This window comes from Coregonus clupeaformis, chromosome 29 (assembly GCF_020615455.1).
Source record: "Coregonus clupeaformis isolate EN_2021a chromosome 29, ASM2061545v1, whole genome shotgun sequence".
Taxonomy (NCBI): Eukaryota; Metazoa; Chordata; class Actinopteri; order Salmoniformes; family Salmonidae; genus Coregonus; species Coregonus clupeaformis.
Window position 1 is genome coordinate 8,492,742 of NC_059220.1, and position 23,137 is coordinate 8,515,878.

Below are 23,137 nucleotides of genomic sequence, written 5' to 3' on the forward strand. Positions count from 1 at the left end.
TTGACTGGTAGTGTATGTTACCGAAGTATTATTTCAGTGATATTTGTAGTCATGGTAATAAAACATTAGAACAAAGGACACAAAACAGAAAAAACGTAATTTAATTCATATATATTTTTTACTCTCATCGCTTCTCCATTCAACCATTTTACTGTTTTAAGCCGTTCCCACTTGTCCCTTTGTTGCACCTGGGAAGCACTTCACGATGTGGGGAGAAAGCTACAAATAGAACATAAAGAGCACATAGTACAGTTAGGGTTGGGTTTGGGCTCATAAATACACTTTTTTTTATTTGATGAAAAAACGTTTATGTGAAAAGCTTATCAGATTCAGTTTAATAAGAAATCCATGACTATTAATGCCCTATGTGCAATGATTGATTTATAAATTCAATTAATTTTACAGTTTATAGCCAGTCAGATGGTTCCTTACCCTGAAGGTAGTCGATGGACCAGGAGAAACTGTAATCCATGGTTCAGAGTTATTTAAATAACCACTATTAACTTCAAGGGATTTGGCCACAAACATTGAACTTTGTCTAATTGCCCCCATGACCCACTTAGTGTTTTTTTTAAAAAGGTGTAAAAAAGTGAACTATCCCTTTAACATCTTCAATTTATTCAATTGAAATTGACCCCAACCCTGTTATGGGGTGTTCATTTTTAAAGTGATACTGAGAAATTCTTGGAGATTCTTGGAAGTTTTTCCACTTACCCAGAGTCAGATGAATTCATTAATACCAGTTTTTCTTTGTATGCAGTTTGGAGATGATTGAAGTTAGCATGCCATGAGTCATTAGTTATTTTATTTTTTTAAATCAAGACAATACCTGCACACTGTCAAATGCTCATTTGCAGTCAATGAACAAAAACCTACTCACCAGTTATTGCGGCAGTTATTTTTCAGGATCCAATCTGTCTTTATTCAACCCTTTTGTCTTCGTGTTCAAATGATATAAGTTCAGTGTGTCATAACTGATTCTCAAAAGTCATAATGACACAACCAGATATTTCAATTTGAGTTAGGTCTGACTCCGGCTTATCTGTACAATGCTACAAAAAAGACATTCAGTGCATTCGGAAAGTATTCAGACCCCTTGACTTTTTCCACATTTTGTTACGTTACAGCCATATTTTGATCTGACATGCACTGTCAACTGTGGGACCTTATGTAGACAGGTGTGTGCCTTTCCAAATCATGTCCAATCAATTGAATTTACCACAGGTGGACTCCAATCAAGTTGTAGAAACATCTCAAGGATGATCAATCAATTTTCCCAAATTCAATCATATCTTTATGAGTCACTGTAACTAGCTTGCTTACAGTTTGTGGTGAGTGAGTGTGTTCTTGCAGAAATACCTGCCCCCTTTCATTTTGAGCACCTGCCCCATGAAAGGTCTGTGCACGGCCCTGCATTTACACTGAATAAAAATATAAATGCAACATGTAAAGTGTTGGTCCCATGATTCATGAGCTGAAATAAAACATTCCAGAAATATTCCATACACACAAAAAGCCTATTTATCTAAAATGTTGTGCACAAATTTGTTTGCATCCTTGTTAGTGAGCATTTCTCCTTTGCCACCTGACAGGTGTGGCTGATTAAACTGCATGATCATTACACAGGTGCACCTTGTGCTGGGGACAATAAAAGGCCACTCTAGAATGTGCAGTTTTGTCACACAACACAATGCCACAGATGTCTGAAGTTTTGAGGGAGCGTGCAATTGGCATGCTGACTGCAGGAATGTCCACCAGAGCTGTTGCCAGAGAATTGAATGTTCATTTCTCTACCATAAACCGCCTCCAATGTCGTTTTCGAGAATTTGGCAGTACATCCAACCGGCCTCACAACCGCAGACCACGTGTAACCACGCCAGCCACGACCTCCACATCCGGCTTCTTCACCTGCGGGACTGTCTGAGACCAGCCACCTGGACAGCTGATGAAACTGTGGGTTTGCACAACTGAATAATTTTTGCATAAACTGTCAGAAACCGTCTCAGGGAAGCTCATCTGCATGCTCGTTGTCCTCACCAGGGTCTTGACCTGACTGCAGTTCGGCATCGTAACCGTCTTCAGTGGGCAAATGCTCACCTTCAATGGCCACTGGCACGTTGGAGAAGTGTGCTCTTCACGGATGAATCACGGTTTCAACTGTACCGGGCAGATGTCAGACAGCGTGTTTGGCGTCGTGTGGGCAAGCGGTTTGCTGATGTTAACATTGTGAACAGAGTGCCCCATGGTGGGGGTGGGGTTATGGTATGGGCAGGCATAAGATACGGACAACCAACACAATTGCATTTTATCGATGGCAATTTGAATGCACAGAGATACCGTGACGAGATCCTGAGGCCCATTGTCGTGCCATTCATCCGCTGCCATCAGGACACAATTCCTGGAAGCTGAAAATGTTCCAGTTCTTCCATGGCCTGCATACTCACCAGACATGTCACCCATTGAGCATGTTTGGGATGCTCTGGATCGACTTGTACGACAGCGTGTTCCAGTTCCCGCCAATATCCAGCAACTTTGCACAGCCATTGAAGAGGAGTGGGACAACGGTCCACGGTCCAGATGGAACAAGATAAATGGATACCTCAATTGAGATTGATTCCTTTCCTCCATGATGACTGATCCTGCATGACATAAGAGGGATCTTATCCAGTCCTTTAATCAGTGATTGTGAAAGAAAGGAAACGAAGAAAGGAAACCAAAGTAGAGTATTGAAACATCCCCCTGGATGTAAGGAGGGTGAAAGCTAAGCTCCTGTCCTTCAGGCTAAATGCTAAGCTACTGTCCTAGAGGCTAAATGCTAAACTAATGTCCTAGAGTCTAAATGCTAAGCTACTGTCCTAGAGGCTGAACGCTAAGCTACTGTCCTAGAGGCTAAATTCTAAGCTACTATCCTAGAGGCTAAATGCTAAGCTACTGTCCTAGAGGCTGAAAGCTAAGCTACTGTCGTGTAGTCTCTCTCGCTGGCTTCCAGTCATCAAATTCACTATTCTTCTCTAGAATTGCTGGGTTTGAGCCTAGCCAATCACTAGCCAATAAGGAAAGACCTCCATCTAGTGGCTGATGATGTCAGTGACTCACCCAGACTAGAGTGAAGCATTGTGGGATTGCAGGGTATAAATATCCCTCCATCCCTTGTCTCAGATTCTTACTGGAGACAGAGTGAGTTAATGTCCATCATGTCATTCTGTTGTATAGGCTACGTCCCAAATGGCACCCTATTCCCTATGTAGTGCACTACTTTTGACCAGAGCCCTACGGGTGAGCCCAGAGACCTACAGTGCACTGTATAGGGAATAGGATGCCACAAAGGCATACAGTACAGCACTGTACCACTGTTGTCCTGGCAACGATTCACAGAACAAGGCCAGATAGATTAGTTTGCCTGCCAGTGACTGTCTTTGCCTCCCTCTTTCCCTCCGTCCCCTATTTCTCCTGCACTGAATATTTCTTATCCATTTAGCTTGCTCTGGCCCAAAATGGCACCCTATTCCCTATATAGTACAATAGTGCTGACCAGAGCCCTATGGGCCCAGGTAAAATGTAGTGAACTACATAGGGAATTGGGTGCCATTTGGGACTCAGACTGGCTGCTTGCATTCAGCATTGTGTAGTGTGGTAGTGGGGTGGGTATAATTAAAGTGACACAACTGCAGTACGTGACACTCAGTAGCTAAAGAGAGCAGAGTAGTACTCCAGGGTCTGTGAGCTGTGAGAGACATTTAAAAGGGAAGTAGCCGTTTCAGTACAGCAGCGAGCCACAGAGAGAGAGAGGAGGATAGAGCTTCTCAGTATGCCGTAGAACATCCATGTTTCTAATCTAGCTTGTAAAGGACCCTGATAGGAACTGGGAAAGAGAAATGTGTTTTATATTCTCACAGATTTAACTGTGTTATTTGGATTGTGCACATCAGTGCTTTCCACTTCACTGGATCTGGATGCAGGATCTAGCCAGCCCAGAACTGCAGCAAGACAGCTGGTTTTATCAGTTTACCCCAAATTGCTTTTTACTCCCTTTTCTCTTCTATTCGCTTGAAATGCGCAGATGAGCAAGAGGCAGTCGGTCAGCGGCACAGTGAGCACAGGGGACCAGGAGGACATACAGAACAGTACAGGCATCTGGAAATAGAAATATAAAAGGAGGAGAGGAAGAGGAGGAGGAGGAGGAGGAGGAGGAGGAGGAGGAGAGTGTGTTGTGTGGCAGAGCTGTGGTATGCCCTGCTCAGTGCCTAGCAGTAACATGGCCGTGATACAGAAGAAGGAACAGAGAGAGACCCCCAGCAAGAAGACAGCACCCCAAGAAGACAGAAAGGGTGTTTCTACCAGAGATACTCAAGACAACCAGAAAAAGGACAGCAGAGCCGGGAGACAGGGAGGTGAGTACTGTAGCGTTGATATGGTTGTTTCTTACTGCAGGGGGTACAGGGTGGTGGGTAGCTGTAGCTTTGCTATGGTGAGGATGATAGCTTTGCTGTGGGGTGTTCACTGTGTTTATAGAATGACATGGAGGTCATTGACGTGAGGTTGGTATCGTAGCTTTGCCGTGCTGTTTACTGTGTTTATATACAGGGCAGGCTGTCTAAAGCAGAATCAGACAGAATCAGCCTCTCTAGTTCATCATCAGTGAGGATATGTTCCATCATGTATCTAGTAAAAGCATGAGCTGGCACACACCCAGAGAACATTATTTAGTGTAGAGGTGCTGACCAACGGAGAATAAACTGTAAAAACAAATGAAGAGAGTTGCACACTCTATCTATATCTCCCAGTAATTGATTGGGTAAACTAGGTGGTTTCTCATCCAATAAATGACTGGGAGTTTATACATAGAGTGTGCGACTCTCTTTATTTGTTTATATAACCATCATGTATCTAGGCCACATAATAAAGTTATCTTACCTTAGATTTATTCCGTAGAATGTCTGCCTGACATGTACCAATGGATCAGATGATCTGATATTGCCTCATATCTGTAGATAGACTTTCATCATATTCTCTACTGCCATTTTGTTTTGTAAACAGTGAGGTAATGAAGTAGCTTATTGAATCACACTCTTTCTCTGCTGTGGTAAACATCAACACGCATCATAAGACTGAAGCCCATTATTATAATATCCATTATTAAAACATCCATTATTATAACATCCATTATTATAACATCCATTATTATAACATTGAGTGTCAGGGAAGATCATTTTCGTGTGTCTGTCTCAAGCAAAAGAAATATACTTTCTTATGTACGTCTCTTGCACCAACATGTTGAGGCTTATCACCGGTCTGTTATCTTATCAACATGTTGAGACTTATCACTGGTCTGTTATCTTATCAACATGTTGAGACTTATCACTGGTCTGTTATCTTATCAACATGTTGATACTTATCACTGGTCTGTTATCTTATCAACATGTTGAGACTTATCACTGGTCTGTTATCTTATCAACATGTTGAGACTTATCACTGGTCTGTTATCTTATCAACATGTTGAGACTTATCACTGGTCTGCTATCTTATCAACATGTTGAGACTTATCACTGGTCTGTTATCTTATCAACATGTTGAGACTTATCACCGGTCTGTTATCTTATCAACATGTTGAGACTTATCACTGGTCTGTTATCTTATCAACATGTTGAGACTTATCACTGGTCTGTTATCTTATCAACATGTTGAGACTTATCACTGGTCTGTTATCTTATCAACATGTTGATACTTATCACTGGTCTGTTATCTTATCAACATGTTGAGACTTATCACTGGTCTGTTATCTTATCAACATGTTGATACTTATCACTGGTCTGTTATCTTATCAACATGTTGAGACTTATCACTGGTGTGTTATCTTATCAACATGTTGAGACTTATCACCGGTCTGTTATCTTATCAACATGTTGAGACTTATCACCGGTCTGTTATCTTATCAACATGTTGAGACTTATTACTGGTCTGTTATCTTATCAACATGTTGAGACTTATCACTGGTCTGTTATCTTATCAACATGTTGAGACTTATAACTGGTCTGTTATCTTATCAACATGTTGAGACTTATCACCGGTCTGTTATCTTATCAACATGTTGAGACTTATCACTGGTCTGTTATCTTATCAACATGTTGAGACTTATCACTGGTCTGTTATCTTATCAACATGTTGAGACTTATCACTGGTCTGTTATCTTATCAACATGTTGAGACTTATCACTGGTCTGTTATCTTATCAACATGTTGATAAGGCTAGAGGCTGTCATGGCTTAAGGCCTGTATCAAGTACAACCAGTAGATTTTCTAGAAACTGGAACGATATGACCTATCTGATTCTAAGACATATTTGTCTAAGGTTGTGTCTCAGATTTTGCCAGCAGGTATAAACCATAATGATGCTGTTATAATGTAAAACCTGTCATGAACTATAAGTCCACCTTATAATGTCTTATAACATCTCACAATGATCCTGACTAAATAAGAGTCATTTTTTGTCAGCTGAATGTCAGAGAGACCTGAACATGATGTTCTCTTTAATTCTTTCTTTCATACCAGAAAAAGGCAATGAAGACATAAAGCCCAATAATTCAGAGAAGAGAAGAGCAGTCATCTGTGTCCCTGCCTCCATCAAATCAGCTGTGATCAGTAACAACACAACCAGTCCTGGAAACCCAGCAGGTCTTACACCAGTGCTCTCCCTCTCCCTCTCTATCTCTACACTGAGAAAAAAAGTATTCCATAGGGGTTCTTCGGCTGTCTCCATAGGACAAACATTTTTGATTCCAGGTAGAACGCTTTTTGGTTCCAGGTAGAACGCTTTTGGGTTCCATGTAGAACCCTCTGTGGAAAGGGTTCTAGATGGAACCCAAAAGGGTTCTACCTGGAACCATAAAAGGTTATTCAAAGGGTTCTCCTATGGGGCCAGCCAAAGAACCCTTTCAGTTTCTAGATAGCACCTTTTTTTTCTAAGTGTATCTCTATCTGTCTCTCTCTCTCTCTGTGCCTGGGGTACTGTTTGTTCTTTGTGGGTCAGTCATCATGAGTTCTCTTCCTCTGAGGTTCACCACTGTTATCAAAACATGAATTTCATGCTTTATTATCATGGAACAGTTTGAGTATAAGCTGTCATTGTGCCTTCATACAAACCTTTCCAATGTTATTTATTGTCTTAACTCTTTATTGAAACTTAAAAAATGTCCCCCAATTGTTAACCTAATGTTATTCTGGCCAGACTGAATGAAATTGAGTTTATGGAGCAGCTAGCTACAGTCAACCCATCTTAAATCCCCTGTCATCATCACTGATGTTGATCACTGATGTCACCAACCCATACTGTATGTACCGTGACGTAGAGTGAATGGTACATCTTTTCTAATATTCCAGGGCCACAGGCGCTGAAGGTTGATGAGAGGCTGAGACTAGCGAAGGAGCGGAGGGAGGAGCAGGAGAATCAGCTTGGTATGTGTAGCCACACATGATGACCCTACATCTAATACACCTATGAGACCACTCAAATGTCAGTCACTTATTTTAGTAATTCCTCTGAAGTATTTTGGTAGCCTGGTCCCAGATCTATTTGTGCTTTCTTCTTGCCAGCTCCCATGGTCACTGTCATGCCAAATTAGTTTATTAGGAGTTATCTATACTGCACAAAGATCTGGTAACAGGGTAGAATTTTGGTGGCTACTAAGTCCCACAATGTGTTTGCAGTGTCCAGAGAGCTGAGCTGGTTGGCTCGGGAGGAGCGGGCCAGGCGTCTCTATGAGCAGCGGCTGGAGGAGAGGAAGAGGAGGCTGCAGGAGCAGAGAGAGAAGGAGGAGAAGCGAAGGACAGCTCTTGAGCGGAGGGAGGAGCTTAAAAAACAGCTTAGTATGTAGCCACCACCCATGATGATGGTGGTTCTCAACCTGAGGTACTAGTCCCCCCAGGCGGTACCTGGCCTATACCCAGGGGGTACCTGGCCTATACCCAGGGGGTACCTGGCCTGTACCCAGGGGGTACCTGGCCTATACCCAGGGGGTACCTGGCCTGTACCCAGGGGGTACCTGGCCTGTACCCTGGGGGTACCTGGCCTGTACTCTGGGGGTACCTGGCCCGTACCCAGGGGGTACCTGGCCTTCTGGGTACCTGGCCTATACCCAGGGGGTACCTGGCCCGTACCCAGGGGGTACCTGGCCCGTACCCAGGGGGTACCTGGCCTATACCCAGGGGGTACCTGGCCTATACCCAGGGGGTACCTGGCCTGTACCCAGGGGGTACCTGGCCTGTACCCAGGGGGTACCTGGCCTGTACCCTGGGGGTACCTGGCCTGTACCCAGGGGGTACCTGGCCTATACCCAGGGGGTACCTGGCCTGTACCCAGGGGGTACCTGGCCTGTACCCAGGGGGTAACTGGCCTATACCCAGGGGGTACCTGGCCTGTACCCAGGGGGTAATTGGGAAGACTCATAAGAACATAGGCACAATGAACAGCTAAATGTGATTTAGGGCTCTGTAACCAAAGGAGGTTGAGAACCACGGACCTATGATTTAGTTAAATAAATAAACCAAACTAAACTCCACTTAATGTGTATGTAGTTTCCAGAGAGCTGGGCCGGTTGGCTCGAGAGGAGCGGGCCAGGTGTCTCTATGAGCAGCAGCTGGAGGAGAGGAAGAGGAGGCTGCAGGAGCAGAGAGAGAAAGAGGAGAAGAGGCGCACTGCCGTGGAGGAGAAAAGGAGGCAGAGGATGAAGGAGGAGACAGTGAGTTCTTGTGCCTGAGGGGTCAGATGGAACAGTAGTTGCTTCTGATTAGGTGTCTATTGTGGGCATCAGTGTTGCTTTACAGCTTTTTACATATAAGCAGTTTTTCCACAGAAAATAAAATGTACTAGTGTAAGTTGAGGGTCTGAGTACAGGTGGATGGATGACCTTCTGTAGGAGCAAGGACTGGATGGAGACGGATAACTATTTAGCAGCTTTAATGGTCAAACCACATTGAACATCACCAGCCACCGGAACTAGAACTGTCTGTCACTTCCTGTATCAATAAAGCTTAACCCCACACAATTAAAGAATTGGCCAATAGGAAAACAGATAATTCGTTACCATGTAAAGAAATAGGTAAACACAGTTATTTCCTGTAACACAGATTCACCACATATCAGCAATGTCTATAACTGCCATATAAATGAAATTATTACTCAGGAAATAATCCTACACTAGTAATTCCAGAAAACAGATACTGTTTTCCACATTTTGTGTACATATTTGAAGCTAAACGGTTTTAAGGCTCAATACGATGTTATGGATCTTGGACCAAGTTACTGTATCACTAGTCTTGCTTGCCAAACTCATACAGTGGATGTGAGAAGAGACTACTGCATCTCTGACACTGAGGCTTGTTGTTGTCTGAAGGAGCGCTATGAGTCTGTGGTGAAGAAGACCTTGGAGAAGAGCCAGAGGGCCAAACAGAGACTGAGCCAGGGCTCTCGAGGAAGGAAGACCGACAACAAAAGCGGTAAATCAATTAAGGCTGTGTCTCAAATGGCTCCCTATTTCCCAGCTTATTCTTTTAACCTTCACTTTCTTAACTTTCCTCCTATTTCCTACCCTTTCTTACCTGTATTTTCTATCTCTCTTGTATTTTCTATATCTCTTGTATTTTCTATCTTTGTCTTGTATTTTATATCTCTATTGTATTTTATATCTCTCTTCTATTTTATATCTCTGTCTGGTATTTTATATCTCTCTTGTATTTTCTCTCTCTGGTCGTGTATTTATATCTCTCTTGTATTTTATATCTCTGTCTTGTATTTTATATCTCTGTCTTGTATTTTCTATTTCTCTTGTATTTTCTCTCTGTCTTGTATTTTATATCTCTCTTGTATTTTATATCTCTGTCTTGTATTTTATATCTCTGTCTTGTATTTTATATCTCTCTTGTATTTAATATCTCTGTCTTGTATTTTATATCTCTGTCTTGTATTTTATATCTCTCTTGTATTTGATATCTCTGTCTTGCATTTTTTATCACTGTCTTATATTTTATATCTCTCTTGTATTTTATATCTCTGTCTTGTATTTTATATCTCTCTTGTATTTAATATCTCTGTCTTGAATTGTATATCTCTCTTGTATTTTATATCTCTGTCGTATTTTATATCTCTGTCTTGTATTTTACAGTGAGGGAAAAAAGTATTTGATCCCCTGCTGATTTTGTATGTTTGCCCACTGACAAAGAAATGATCAGTCTATAATTGTAATGGTAGGTTTATTTGAACAGTGAGAGACAGAATAACAAAACAAAAAAATGATTTTCATTTTAATGAGGGAAATAAGTATTTGACCCCCTCTCAATCAGAAAGATGCATGGTTCCCAGGTGTCTTTTATACAGGTAACGAGCTGAGATTAGGAGCACACTCTTAAAGGGAGTGCTCCTAATTTCAGCTTGTTACCTGTATAAAAGACACCTGTCTACAGAAGCAATCAATCAATCAGATTCCAAACTCTCCACCATGGCCAAGACCAAAGAGCTCTCCAAGGATGTCAGGGACAAGATTGTAGACCTACACAAGGCTGGAATGGGCTACAAAACCATCGGCAAGTAGCTTGGTGAGAAGGTGACAACAGTTGGTGCGATTATTCGCAAATGGAAGAAACACAAAAGAACTGTCAATCTCCCTCGGCCTGGGGCTCCATGCAAGATCTCACCTCATGGAGTTGCAATGATCATGAGAACGGTGAGGAATCAGCCCAGAACTACACGGGAGGATCTTGTCAATGATCTCAAGGCAGCTGGGACCATAGTCACCAAGAAAACAATTGGTAACACACTACGCCGTGAAGGACTGAAATCCTGCAGCGCCCGCAAGGTCCCCCTGCTCAAGAAAGCACATATACAGTCCCGTCTGAAGTTTGCCAATGAACATCTGAATGATTCAGAGGAGAACTGGGTGAAAGTGTTGTGGTCAGATGAGACCAAAACCGAGCTCTTTGGCATCAACTCAACTCGCCGTGTTTGGAGGAGGAGGAATGCTGCCTATGACCCCAAGAACACCATCCCCACCGTCAAACATGGAGGTGGAAACATTATGCTTTGGGGGTGTTTTTCTGCTAAGGGGACAGGACAACTTCACTGCATCAAAGGGACGATGGACAGGGCCATGTACCGTCAAATTTTGGGTGAGAACCTCCTTCCCTCAGCCAGGGTATTGAAAATGGGTCGTGGATGGGTATTCCAGCATGACAATGACCCAAAACACACAGCCAAGGCAACAAAGGAGTGGCTCAAGAAGAAGCACATTAAGGTCCTGGAGTGGCCTAGCCAGTCTCCAGACCTTAATCCCATAGAAAATCTGTGGAGGGAGCTGAAGGTTCGAGTTGCCAAACGTCAGCCTCGAAACCTTAATGACTTGGAGAAGATCTGCAAAGAGGAGTGGAACAAAATCCCTACTGAGATGTGTGCAAACCTGGTGGCCAACTACAAGAAACGTCTGACCTCTGTGATTGCCAACAAGGGTTTTGCCACCAAGTACTAAGTCATGTTTTGCAGAGGGGTCAAATACTTATTTCCCTCATTAAAATGCAAATCAATTTATAACATTTTTGACATGCGTTTTTCTGATTTTTTTTGTTGTTATTCTGTCTCTCACTGTTCAAATAAACCTACCATTAAAATTATAGACTGATCATGTCTTTGTCAGTGGGCAAACATACAAAATCAGCAGGGGATCAAATACTTTTTCCCCCTCACTGTATATCTCTCTTGTATTTTATATCTCTGTCTTGTATTTTCTCTCTCTGTCTTGTATTTTCTCTCTCTGTCTTGTATTTTCTCTCTCTGTCTTGTATTTTCTATCTCTGTCTTATATTTTCTATCTCTCTTGTATTTTCTATCTCTCTCTTGTATTTTATTTCTCTGTCTTGTATTTTATATCTCTGTCTTGTATTTTCTATCTCTCTTGTATTTTATATCTCTGTCTTGTATTTTATATCTCTGTCTTGTATTTTCTCTCTCTGTCTTGTATTTTATATCTCTCTTGTATTTTCTATCTCTGTCTTGTATTTTATTTCTCTGTCTTGTATTTTATATCTCTGTCTTGTATTTTATATCTCTGTCTTGTATTTTATATCTCTGTCTTATATTTTATATCTCTGTCTTGTATTTTATATCTCTATCTTGTATTTTATACCTCTCTTGTATTTTCTATATTTTCTCTGTCCCTGTGTATTGTCTTTTCTCTACTATGCTTGGCTCTGCTGTAGCTCCTCGCCACTCCCCCCTGACTGCCTGGGAGAGGGCTCTGGTCTGCCGCCTCCTCACCCCAACATGCTCCTACCTAGCCAGGAGCAGGAGTCATAGTTGTCAGTCAAGAGAAGAGGAAGGTACTCTCCAAAGGCCTGTAGAGTAACAGTTATACACTGATTGTACAAAACATTAGGAACACCTGCTCTTTCCATGACATGGACTGACCAGGTGAATCCAGGTGAAAGCTATGATCCCTTATTGATGCCACATGTTAAATCCACTTCAATCAGTGTAGATGAAGGGGAGGAGACAGGTTAAAGAAGGATTTTTAAACCTTAAGACAATTGAGACATGGATTGTGTATGTGCCATTCAGAGGGTGAATGGGCAAGACAAAAGATTTAAGTACCTTTGAACGGGGAATGATAGTAGGTGACAGGCGCACTGGTTTGAGTCAAGAACTGAACACTGCTGGGTTTTTCACGCTCAACAGTTTGTCCACCAACAGTTTGTCCACCACCCAAAGGACATCCAGCCAACTTGGAGTCAACATGGGCCAGCATCCCTGTGGAACGCTTTCGACACCTTGTAGAGTCAATGCCCCCGACGAATTGAGGCTTTTCTGAGGGCAAAAGGGGGGGTGCAACTCAATATTAGGAAGGTGTTCCTAATGTTTGGTATACCCAGTGTATATAGACATTTATAAAGACCAGATCTCAATCCAAGAAAAAGGACATAGCATCAATAAAGTGTATTTGGTTAAATTAATTGATTTTAGGGGCATTGACGTTCCAATATGGATTTGGACAATGCTTACTTACAGTGGGGAAAATAAGTATTTAGTCAGCCACCAATTGTGCAAGTTCTCCCACTTAAGAAGATGAGAGAGGCCTGTAATTTTCATCATAGGTACATGTCAACTATGATAGACAAAATGAGAATTTTTTTTCCAGAAAATCACATTGTAGGATTTCTAATGAATTTATTAGCAAATTATGGTGGAAAATAAGTATTTGGTCAATAACAAAAGTTTCTCAATACTTTGTTATATACCCTTTGTTGGCAATGACACAGGTCAAACATTTTCTGTAAGTCTTCACAAGGTTTTCACACACTGTTGCTGGTATTTTGGCCCATTCCTCCATGCAGATCTCTAGAGCAGTGATGTTTTGGGGCTGTCGCTGGGCAACACGGACTTTCAACTCCCTCCAAAGATTTTCTATGGGGTTGAGATCTGGAGACTGGCTAGGCCACTCCAGGACCTTGAAATGCTTCTTACGAAGCCACTCCTTCGTTGCCCGGGCGGTGTGTTTGGGATCATTGTCATGCTGAAAGACCCAGCGACGTTTCATCTTCAATGCCCTTGCTGATGGAAGGAGGTTTTCACTCAAAATCTCACGATACATGGCCCCATTCATTCTTTCCTTTACACGGATCAGTCGTCCTGGTTCCTTTGCAGAAAAAACAGCCCCAAAGCATGATGTTTCCACCCCCATGCTTCACAGTAGGTATGTTGTTCTTTGGATGCAACTCAGCATTCTTTGTCCTCCAAACACGACAAGTTGAGTTTTTACCAAAAAAGTTCTATTTTGGTTTCATCTGACCATATGACATTCTCCCAATCCTCTTCTGGATCATCCAAATGCACTCTAGCAAACTTCAGACGGGCCTGGACATGTACTGGCTTAAGCAGGGGGAAACGTCTGGCACTGCAGGATTTGAGTCCCTGGCGGCGTAGTGTGTTACTGATGGTAGGCTTTGTTACTTTGGTCCCAGCTCTCTGCAGGTCATTCACTAGGTCCCCCGTGTGGTTCTGGGATTTTTGCTCACCGTTCTTGTGATCATTTGGACCCCACGGGGTGAGATCTTGCGTGGAGCCCCAGATCGAGGGAGATTATCAGTGGTCTTGTATGTCTTCCATTTCCTAATAATTGCTCCCACAGTTGATTTCTTCAAACCAAGCTGCTTACCTATTGCAGATTCAGTCTTCCCAGCCTGGTGCAGGTCTACAATTTTGTTTCTGGTGTCCTTTGACAGCTCTTTGGTCTTGGCCATAGTGGAGTTTGGAGTATGACTGTTTGAGGTTGTGGACAGGTGTCTTTTATACTGATAACAAGTTCAAACAGGTGCCATTAATACAGGTAACGAGTGGAGGACAGAGGAGCCTCTTAAAGAAGAAGTTACAGGTCTGTGAGAGCCAGAAATCTTGCTTGTTTGTAGGTGACCGAATACTTATTTTCCACCATAATTGGCAAATAAATTCATTAAAAATCCTACAATGTGATTTTCTGGAAATTTTTCTCTCAATTTATCTGTCATAGTTGACGTGTACCAATGATGAAAATTACAGGCCTCACTCATCTTTTTAAGTGGGAGAACTTGCACAATTGGTGGCTGACTAAATACTTTTCCCCCCACTGTAATTACTTATTTACATGACCAGATTTCCCACCAAAATGAAAAGCTCAGTATCGTTGCTAGCAAGCAAATTAAAATGATCTACTAACTCTTTGCTTCCTTTCCTCTTCTTTTTCAACCATTTTTGGGCACACTTACATCCTTTCACTGTATCACTTGCTAACCGTCCACCCCATTGCTCCACAACAATGAAACAAACTGGTTCAGTTGTCCATGTTTGTCCCCGTTCAGTTTCATGCCACTCCATGTCTGCCACTGCCACCAACTCTCACAAATCACCCCACCGCTCTGGACCACCTGACCACCACTGGGTGCAGTCAGGCCTCCAGGCAGACTACCGGTCTGGACCACCTGACCACCACTGGGTGCAGTCAGGCCTCCAGGCAGACTCCCGGTCTGGACCACCTGATCACCACCGGGCACAGTCACTCTTCCAGGCAAATCTCCGGGCAGACTACCGGTCTATCATCCGGGCAAACTACCAGGTAGCCGCCTCCACCAGTCCCAGCCATACGCTCTTAGAAAAAGAGGAGAACCCTATTCGGAGAACCCTATTTGGTTCCAGGTAGAACCCTTTTTGGTTCCATGTAAAACCCTCTGAACATGGAACTGAAAAGGGTTCTTCAAATAGTTATCCTATGGGGACAGCTGAAGAACCTTTTAGGTTCTAGAATAACCTTTTTTTCTAAGAGTGTACCGGCAACAGACCCATCATCGTGGCACAGGTAATATTACATCACAGGTTATATAACATCACAGGTAATACCTTCTGGAAATGTAATTGTAAACATAGAGATAGATAGTTGAACCTCAATGATTGCTAAATGCTTGGGTCGACTGGGTTGGTGGGATGGTGGTGTTGGTTTGCCTCCATGTAATGTACGAACTTGTGGGAAATGATTTCCTTGGAGGAAGACAATAAACTCTATATTCTATTCTATCCATTCATCATGTAAACTGGATTATTGGACGATATTCACTGTCATACTCTACCAGAGAGTCACAATTTTCTATGCATTTTCTAAGATACAACATTTATTGGTTATAAGCCTAAATCACTTTGATGTCTTTCTGCAGTCCCAAAAAGACTGCAGTAAAATGATCTTGTAACATGGCTGTTGATTTATTATTAAGTTAAAAGCAGCACAGCAGAAGGAGAGTGAGAGGACGGTCAGACAGCAGCCTTACATAACCAATGCTCCCGTGAAAGTGTTACCCACAAACCCACAGAGCAGAGATGCAGTGCCCTCTCCAGAACGGTATGTGACTGTCCGTCTGCTACTATGTCTGGATGTTGTGTCACACAAACTACTTATCATGTACCTAATTTATTTCATACAGTGAGAGCTCTCTTGAGAATTGTTGTGCATAATTTAACCAACCACACGTCTTTTGTAGAATACTTGTAACCTGTCCAGTAAATTGATATTGTTTGCTTATTTATCTCAACAAAAGTATTCTCCTCTTCTTTTTTTCAGTAAACCTGTGATCAGACACAAACCTGTGATCAGACAGCCTCCATCAAAGCAGGTTGGGCTGGAACTGGACCCTGTTCCGGAGGAGGATGGTCCTCCAGTCTCCAACCAAACCCTCTCCCCTGGAAACTCACGGCCCAGCCAGACCATCTCTCCTTGGGCTCCAGTCCCCAATCACACCCTCTCCCCCGGGAACTCACGACCTATCAGGATCTCAGCAGCAGCATGGGACCAGGTCCAACCATTCCTAGGCTCACCTGAGGACGATACAGGTGATAGTCAGCATCTAAAAGTGCAAGGTACTGCACCATCAACTACTATTTATTTCTGGAATTCCCTAGATACATTTCAGATATTATAATGTACAGTGTAGGGTGGGGTCAATTCCATTTTAGTTCAGTCAATGCAGGAAGTCCAGTTCTACTCATTAAAAAACAATCAGGAAATTTGGTTCAATGTGCATTTGGACTCTTATGACATGTCCACCTACTCAGCCCCCCTTCCTGGAGCCCCCTCCTGCCCCAGGTCCTCTGCTGGCACCATGGATCCAGAGGAGGCCTCACGTCTCCTGGCCGAGAAGAGAAGAGAGGCCCATCTGAAGAGAGAGAGAGAGGAGGAGGAATGCCTGCGCAGGGAGGAGGTAGAGAGGTACGGACGGAGGAGCACCTTACATCTTCCCATCTCTCTTCTACTGACCCAACATTCATCTTCCCAGTAGAAAAATAAAACCTGTTGAGTAATCTTTTTGCTTAAAAGTCAAAAATGTGGTTGTGATTTTTTTTTTTTTTTACGACGGACCTGCCAAGGTAGTAATAATAATAAATAATATGCCATTTAGCAGACGCTTTTATCCAAAGCGACTTACAGTCATGCGTGCATACATTTTTTGTGTATGTGTGGTCCCTGGGATCGAACCCACTACCTTGGCGTTACAAGCGCCGTGCTCTACCAGCTGAGCTACAGAGGACCACCAGTAGTCTAAAGCAGGGTTTCCCAAACTCGGTCCTGGGGGCCCCCTTGGGTGCACGATTCATTTTTGCGCTAGCACTATACAGCTGTTTCAATTAACCAACTCATCAGCAAAATCTGAATCAGCTGTGTAGTGCTAGGGCAAAAACCAAAACGTGCACCTGGGGGGGTGCACGAGTTTGGAAAACCCTGGTCTAAGGGAGCATTTCACATGTTCAGAGGATAGATTAATTTGTATGGTGATGTGCTGTGGTGTTATGCACGTGTTATGTTATGGCATGTTATGTGGCATCACAGGCGAGGCAGAGAGGAGCTGGAGTGCAGGAGGGCAGAGGAACGAGCACGGCTCGAGGCTGAGGCCCAGTGGCTGGCAGAGGAGAGGAAGAGGAGGGAGGAAGAGGAGCAGAGACATGTAGAGGAGGAGAGAGCCCTCAGAGCCACGCAGGAAGCTGCTCTCCTCCAGAAACAGGTGAGGGATGTAGTCTATAAATACAATTTTAGTAGAAGCCCAACTTCGTCCACTTATGTACAGTATATAAAGTTTGTATCAGTGTTAATAATGCAGCATCTTGTTCCGTAATGGCTCTGGTTCTCTGTGTCCTTTCCCAGAGAGAGGAGGAGGAGGCCCAGGCCAGGGACAAGGCAGAGCAGCAGAGGCTGCAGAGAGAGAAGCACTTCCAGAAGGAGGAGGAACAACGACAGGAGAGGAAAAAGGTGATAATGGAGGGAAGACGTGAACTCTGAACTCTAGGCAGTTACAAGAAACATGAGGGTCATTATGTGTCATATTCTTATCATACTGAAATGCTTTTTAGGATAATCTTGGGGATCCAGATAGTGTCGAATTGACAACAAGGAGCACCCAGGATCTTTATACAGTGGAGCTTAACTTCAATACATGGGGTAGAGGGATGTTAGGGGTAATTGTTGTTGTGTTTCACAAAAAAAACATTATTTTTATAAGGGTGAAATGTTATGTTATGAAACATTTGTTTTCATAAGGGTGTTATGATAGTTTAAATGAAAGCTTTCAAGACTTTTCACAGACCTCTTTTTGTTTTCAGCGACTGGAGTTGATCATGAGGAGGACTAGGAAGACCACAACTGAAGATAAAAAAGTCAGTACAACAGCCTAGTTCAGAGGAACAGTACACTGCCCTGAAGCACTCAGGTTTTCTGCCACAAGTACCAGAGTTAACCTCTTAAGCAAAAAAAAAGTTAATTACCACCGTTGTTAAGCATATTTTGTTTTTTAAAAACAAAACAAACTTGTCCTTCACCAAATTGCTGTGATTGCTTTCATGATGTGATTGCTTTCATGCAGAAATCCATCTCAAAGGTACAGTGGCTTTAGTTTAAAACTAAACAAAAAGCCCTTGCACTTTCCTGCCCCAAATACCATCCTTCGGAACCATATTTTACTTTTTTCAAAACAAACAGAACTTTCCCTTGCCTTAAACAAATTGACATGATTGTTTTCATGCAGAAGCCTGTCCTGAATGGGAAGTCAAACAGGAACTCCTCCTCTCCAGAGGAAGCCCAACCAAAAAAGAACACTGAGCCTGTGAAGAACGGCAACGGCACTTTAGAAGAGGTCATCAACCTAGGGGTCGGGACGGGGACCAAGCTGTCCAATCTAGGTCTGAGTGGCGTGGAAGACAACATAGTTCCTGTCGTGGCCTTCAAAGAACGGAGGTACTGTATATCTACAGTATATTTATGTCTGTTTGATGTATGTTCTGTGATATAATATATAATGTTATCTGAAGTGATGTCTTGTATGTCGTCAAGCTATTCTTTCTATGGGACATTAATGTATTAATTTGTTCGTTCGTTCATTCATTCGTTCATTCAGGTCCCTGATAACTCTGACAGGCATGGAGGAGATCCAGTCCCATCAGAGTACAGGTGAGAACTCATCACCACATCCTCCATCAGCTCATCTATACTCTCTATGCTATGTAGATATTACACTAGAGTCCTGAACGAATGAGCCCCCCAAAAGTCCAAGATTTCTACTTCGGGCAACGCCAAGAGGTTATGGGCTCTCAATATTCAATGTGTGATTCGAACCCTGAAGCTGATTACATAGCTAAGGTCTCTCAATCATTTTTTGGTATGTGCCTCTAAGTCTAAGTATGAACTGAATCCACTGATTTGATCTTATTAACCCATTTCTATCACGTACTCCTTAGAAGTTATCTGAGTATCGTACAGATCAGAGGGGGGAGACAACCCATCCACGAATCTTTCCACAGCTGTGGTGTTTTTTCCTTTTTCAACAAAGAAAGCAATAACTTCAGCATTTTTTTCCTGCCCTGCACTTTTAGAGAGAGCATGTGATAAGAAACAAACATTTCTCTGGAGGACTTTCCTATCTCGAAAGGAGATCACCACCGTTTGGTCACATTTCTCTTTAATCCAAAATGGCACGAGCTGCATGTGGCATCACCATCTACATTCTGAAACACTAGACAGGGGAGCTTGTTCAGTGTTGCTGCAATGACAATGTCTTATCTACTCTGTAAATGAGGGTCCATGCCTCCTAGCTGTAGATTTAAAGTGATTAAATTAATAGTTTGATATGGTGGGCGTTAGATACATTAATACATTGTGTAAAGATGTATTCTGTCTATACATTTTTTACTGTATTGGTGCTGAAGGTCTCACAATCTTGACTGATGTTTTTAGTCATGTGCTGTAGCTTATTCCCTAAGCTTTTCCTAACTATGCTGCTATTTGAGCACTTTGCCTTCCAGTTAGTAGGATAGTGGTGTGCTAGTTTCTGACCAAAAGCTTTTGTTTTTAGTTCAAATAAACGCCACTTTCTGTCTTACTTTCCCTATTTCTGTGGATATAATCTAATAATATTTTTCAAAGCTGCTATGGAACTTGTGTGGTTTGTAGTATTAGAGTCCTCTACTCACTTGAGGGTTGACCACTTGCAAAGTATTTTGGCAGTTCCTTACTTGGAAATTGTGCAATCATTTTAGAAAACAAATTATATATAAAAAGGGTCTGAAGTGTAAAATGTAAGTCTGTTTATTAAGAAGGTGTAAAAACAAATAAAGCAATGCACTGATAAATCTGTGATCTGGTATGAGTAGGTTGTCATTTGTTTCATACACTGCCCTCCTGTCCATGTACAGTGCATTAAGAAAGTATTCAGACCCCTTCACTTTTTAAAATTTTTGTTACGTTACAGCCTTATTCTAAAATGGATTAAATAAAATAACATTCTCAATCTACACACAATACCCCATAATGACAAAGCGAAAACAGGTTTGTAGAACTTTTTGTACATTTATTACAAATAAAAAACATACCTTATTTGCATAAATATTCAGACCCTTTGCTATGAGACTCGAAATTGAGCTCAGGTGCATCCGGTTTCCATTGATTATCCTTGAGATGTTTCTACAACTTGATTGGAGTCCACCTGTGGTAAATTCAATTGATTGGTCATGATTTGGAAAGGCACACACCTGTCTATATAAGGTCCCACAATTGACAGTGCATGTCAGAGCAAAAACCAAGCCATGAGGTCGAAGGAATTGTCCTCCGAGACAGGATTGTGTCAAGGCACAGATCTGGGGAAGGGTACCAAAAAATTTCTGCAGCATTGAAGGTCCCCAAGAACACAGTGGCCACCATCATTCTTAAATGGAAGAAGTTTGGAACCACCAAGACTCTTCCTAGAGCTGGCTGCCCGGCCAAACTGAGCAATCGGGGGAGAAGGGCCTTGGTCAGGGAGGTGACCAAGAACCCGATGGTCACTGTGACAGAGCTCCAGAGTCCCTCTGTGGAGATGGGAGAACCTTCCAGAAGGACAACCAGCTCCGAGAAACAAGATTCTCTGGTCTGATGGAATCAAGATTGAACTCTTTGGCCTGAATGCCAAGCGTCACGTCTGGAGGAAACCTGGCACCATCCCTACGGTGAAGCATGGGGGTGGCAGCATCATGCTGTGGGGATGTTTTTCAGCGGCAGGGACTGGGAGATTAGTCAGGATCGAGGGAAAGATGAACAGAGAAAAGTACAGAGAGATCCTTGATGAAAACCTGCTCCAGAGCGCTCAGGACCTCAGACTGAGCAAAGGTTCACCTTCCAACAGGACAACGACCCTAAGCACAAAGCCAAGACAACGCAGGAGTGGCTTCGGGACAAGTCTCTGAATGTCCTTGAGTGGCCCAGCCAGAGCCCGGACTTGAACCCAATCGAACATCTCTGGAGAGACCTGAAAATAGCTGTGCAGTGACGCTCCCCATCCAACCTGACAGAGCTTGAGAGGACCTGCAGAGAAGAATGGGAGAAACTCCCCAAATACAGGTGTGCCAAGCTTATAGCGTCATACCCAAGAAGACTCAAGGCTGTAATCACTGCCAAAGGTGCTTCAACAAAGTACTGAGTAAAGGGTCTGAATACTTACGTAAATGTTATATTTCAGTTTATTTTTAATTGCAAACATTTCTAAAAAACTGTTTTTGCTTTGTCATTATGGGGTATTGTGTGTAGATTGATGAGGATTATTATTTTTTAAATCCATTTTAGCATAAGGCTGTAACGTAACAAAATGTGGAAAAGGTAAAGGGGTCTGAGTACTTTCCGAATGCACTAGGAAACTCTGAAATGTCCAACTTGCTAACTGGTTGAACGCGGCATGTGTATAACTACAACCAGTAAGCAAGTCTAAAATGAACGAGTTTCCTAGTTCCGACTAGCACCTGAATGTGGCGTTAAATAATGGTTTGTCAACTGTAAAAGCATTGAATCTGTATAAAAATTTGAAAATATAATACACCTCTTTTCCCCCTGTTCACAAGTGCAATATGGATGTAAACGCTTAGAACACAACAGTGTAATCACTCAGAAAATAAAACGCCTCAATATCATTACAAACATAATCATGACACAGTAGCAATAATCATTGTCAGGTTCAAAGATAATAGCAAGTCAGTTCAAACAGTGATATGCATGTCCCACATCTCAGTCTGTGTCCTGAAGCAGAGAGGTGTCAGTCCGTGTCCTGAAGCAGAGAGGTGTCAGTCCGTGTCCTGAAGCAGAGAGGTGTCAGTCTGTGTCCTGAAGCAGAGAGGTGTCAGTCTGTGTTCTGAAGCAGAGAGGTGTCAGTCTGTGTCCTGAGACAGAGAGGTGTCAGTCTGTGTCCTGAGACAGAGAGGTGTCAGTCTGTGTCCTGAGACAGAGAGGTGTCAGTCTGTGTCCTGAGACAGAGAGGTGTCAGTCTGTGTCCTGAGACAGAGAGGTGTCAGTCTGTGTTCTGAAGCAGAGAGGTGTCAGTCTGTGTCTTGAGACAGAGAGGTGTCAGTCTGTGTTCTGAAGCAGAGAGGTGTCAGTCTGTGTCCTGAGACAGAGAGGTGTCAGTCCGTGTCCTGAGACAGAGAGGTGTCAGTCTGTGTCTTGAGACAGAGAGGTGTCAGTCTGTGTCCTGAGACAGAGAGGTGTCAGTCCGTGTCCTGAGACAGAGAGGTGTCAGTCTGTGTCTTGAGACAGAGAGGTGTCAGTCTGTGTCCTGAGACAGAGAGGTGTCAGTCTGTGTCCTGAGACAGAGAGGTGTCAGTCTGTGTCCTGAGACAGAGAGGTGTCAGTCTGTGTCCTGAGACAGAGAGGTGTCAGTCTGTGTCCTGAGACAGAGAGGTGTCAGTCTGTGTCCTGAGACAGAGAGGTGTCAGTCTGTGTCCTGAGACAGAGAGGTGTCAGTCTGTGTCCTGAGACAGAGAGGTGTCAGTCTGTGTTCTGAAGCAGAGAGGTGTCAGTCTGTGTCTTGAGACAGAGAGGTGTCAGTCTGTGTTCTGAAGCAGAGAGGTGTCAGTCTGTGTCCTGAGACAGAGAGGTGTCAGTCCGTGTCCTGAGACAGAGAGGTGTCAGTCTGTGTCCTGAGACAGAGAGGTGTCAGTCTGTGTCCTGAGACAGAGGTGTCAGTCTGTGTCCTGAGACAGAGAGGTGTCAGTCTGTGTCCTGAGACAGAGAGGTGTCAGTCTGTGTCCTGAGACAGAGAGGTGTCAGTCTGTGTCCTGAGACAGAGAGGTGTCAGTC

General features: G+C 43.1%; 1 protein-coding gene across 3 annotated transcripts; it reads left to right on the forward strand.

Moving 5' to 3' along the window:
• Window positions 1-4,231: 4,231 nt before the first annotated feature.
• LOC121544648 (ensconsin) lies at window positions 4,232-20,282 on the forward strand. 3 transcript variants are annotated; one of them, XM_041854659.2, is made up of 17 exons: window positions 4,232-4,391; window positions 6,549-6,671; window positions 7,377-7,451; window positions 7,704-7,862; window positions 8,571-8,734; window positions 9,389-9,491; window positions 12,240-12,359; window positions 14,847-15,124; window positions 15,774-15,898; window positions 16,118-16,413; window positions 16,609-16,762; window positions 17,381-17,552; window positions 17,693-17,797; window positions 18,148-18,201; window positions 18,570-18,778; window positions 18,939-18,991; window positions 19,279-20,282. In XM_041854659.2, the coding sequence occupies exons 1-17, from the start codon at window positions 4,256-4,258 to the stop codon at window positions 19,287-19,289; spliced, it is 2,337 nt and encodes a 778-aa protein (XP_041710593.2). In that variant the 5' UTR covers window positions 4,232-4,255; the 3' UTR covers window positions 19,290-20,282. The 3 variants fall into 3 exon arrangements, with proteins under 3 accessions (XP_041710593.2, XP_041710590.2, XP_041710592.2); XM_041854656.2 differs by having other exon boundaries at window positions 18,939-20,282; XM_041854658.2 differs by having other exon boundaries at window positions 16,118-16,386; window positions 18,939-20,282.
• The last annotated feature ends 2,855 nt before the right edge of the window (window positions 20,283-23,137 follow it).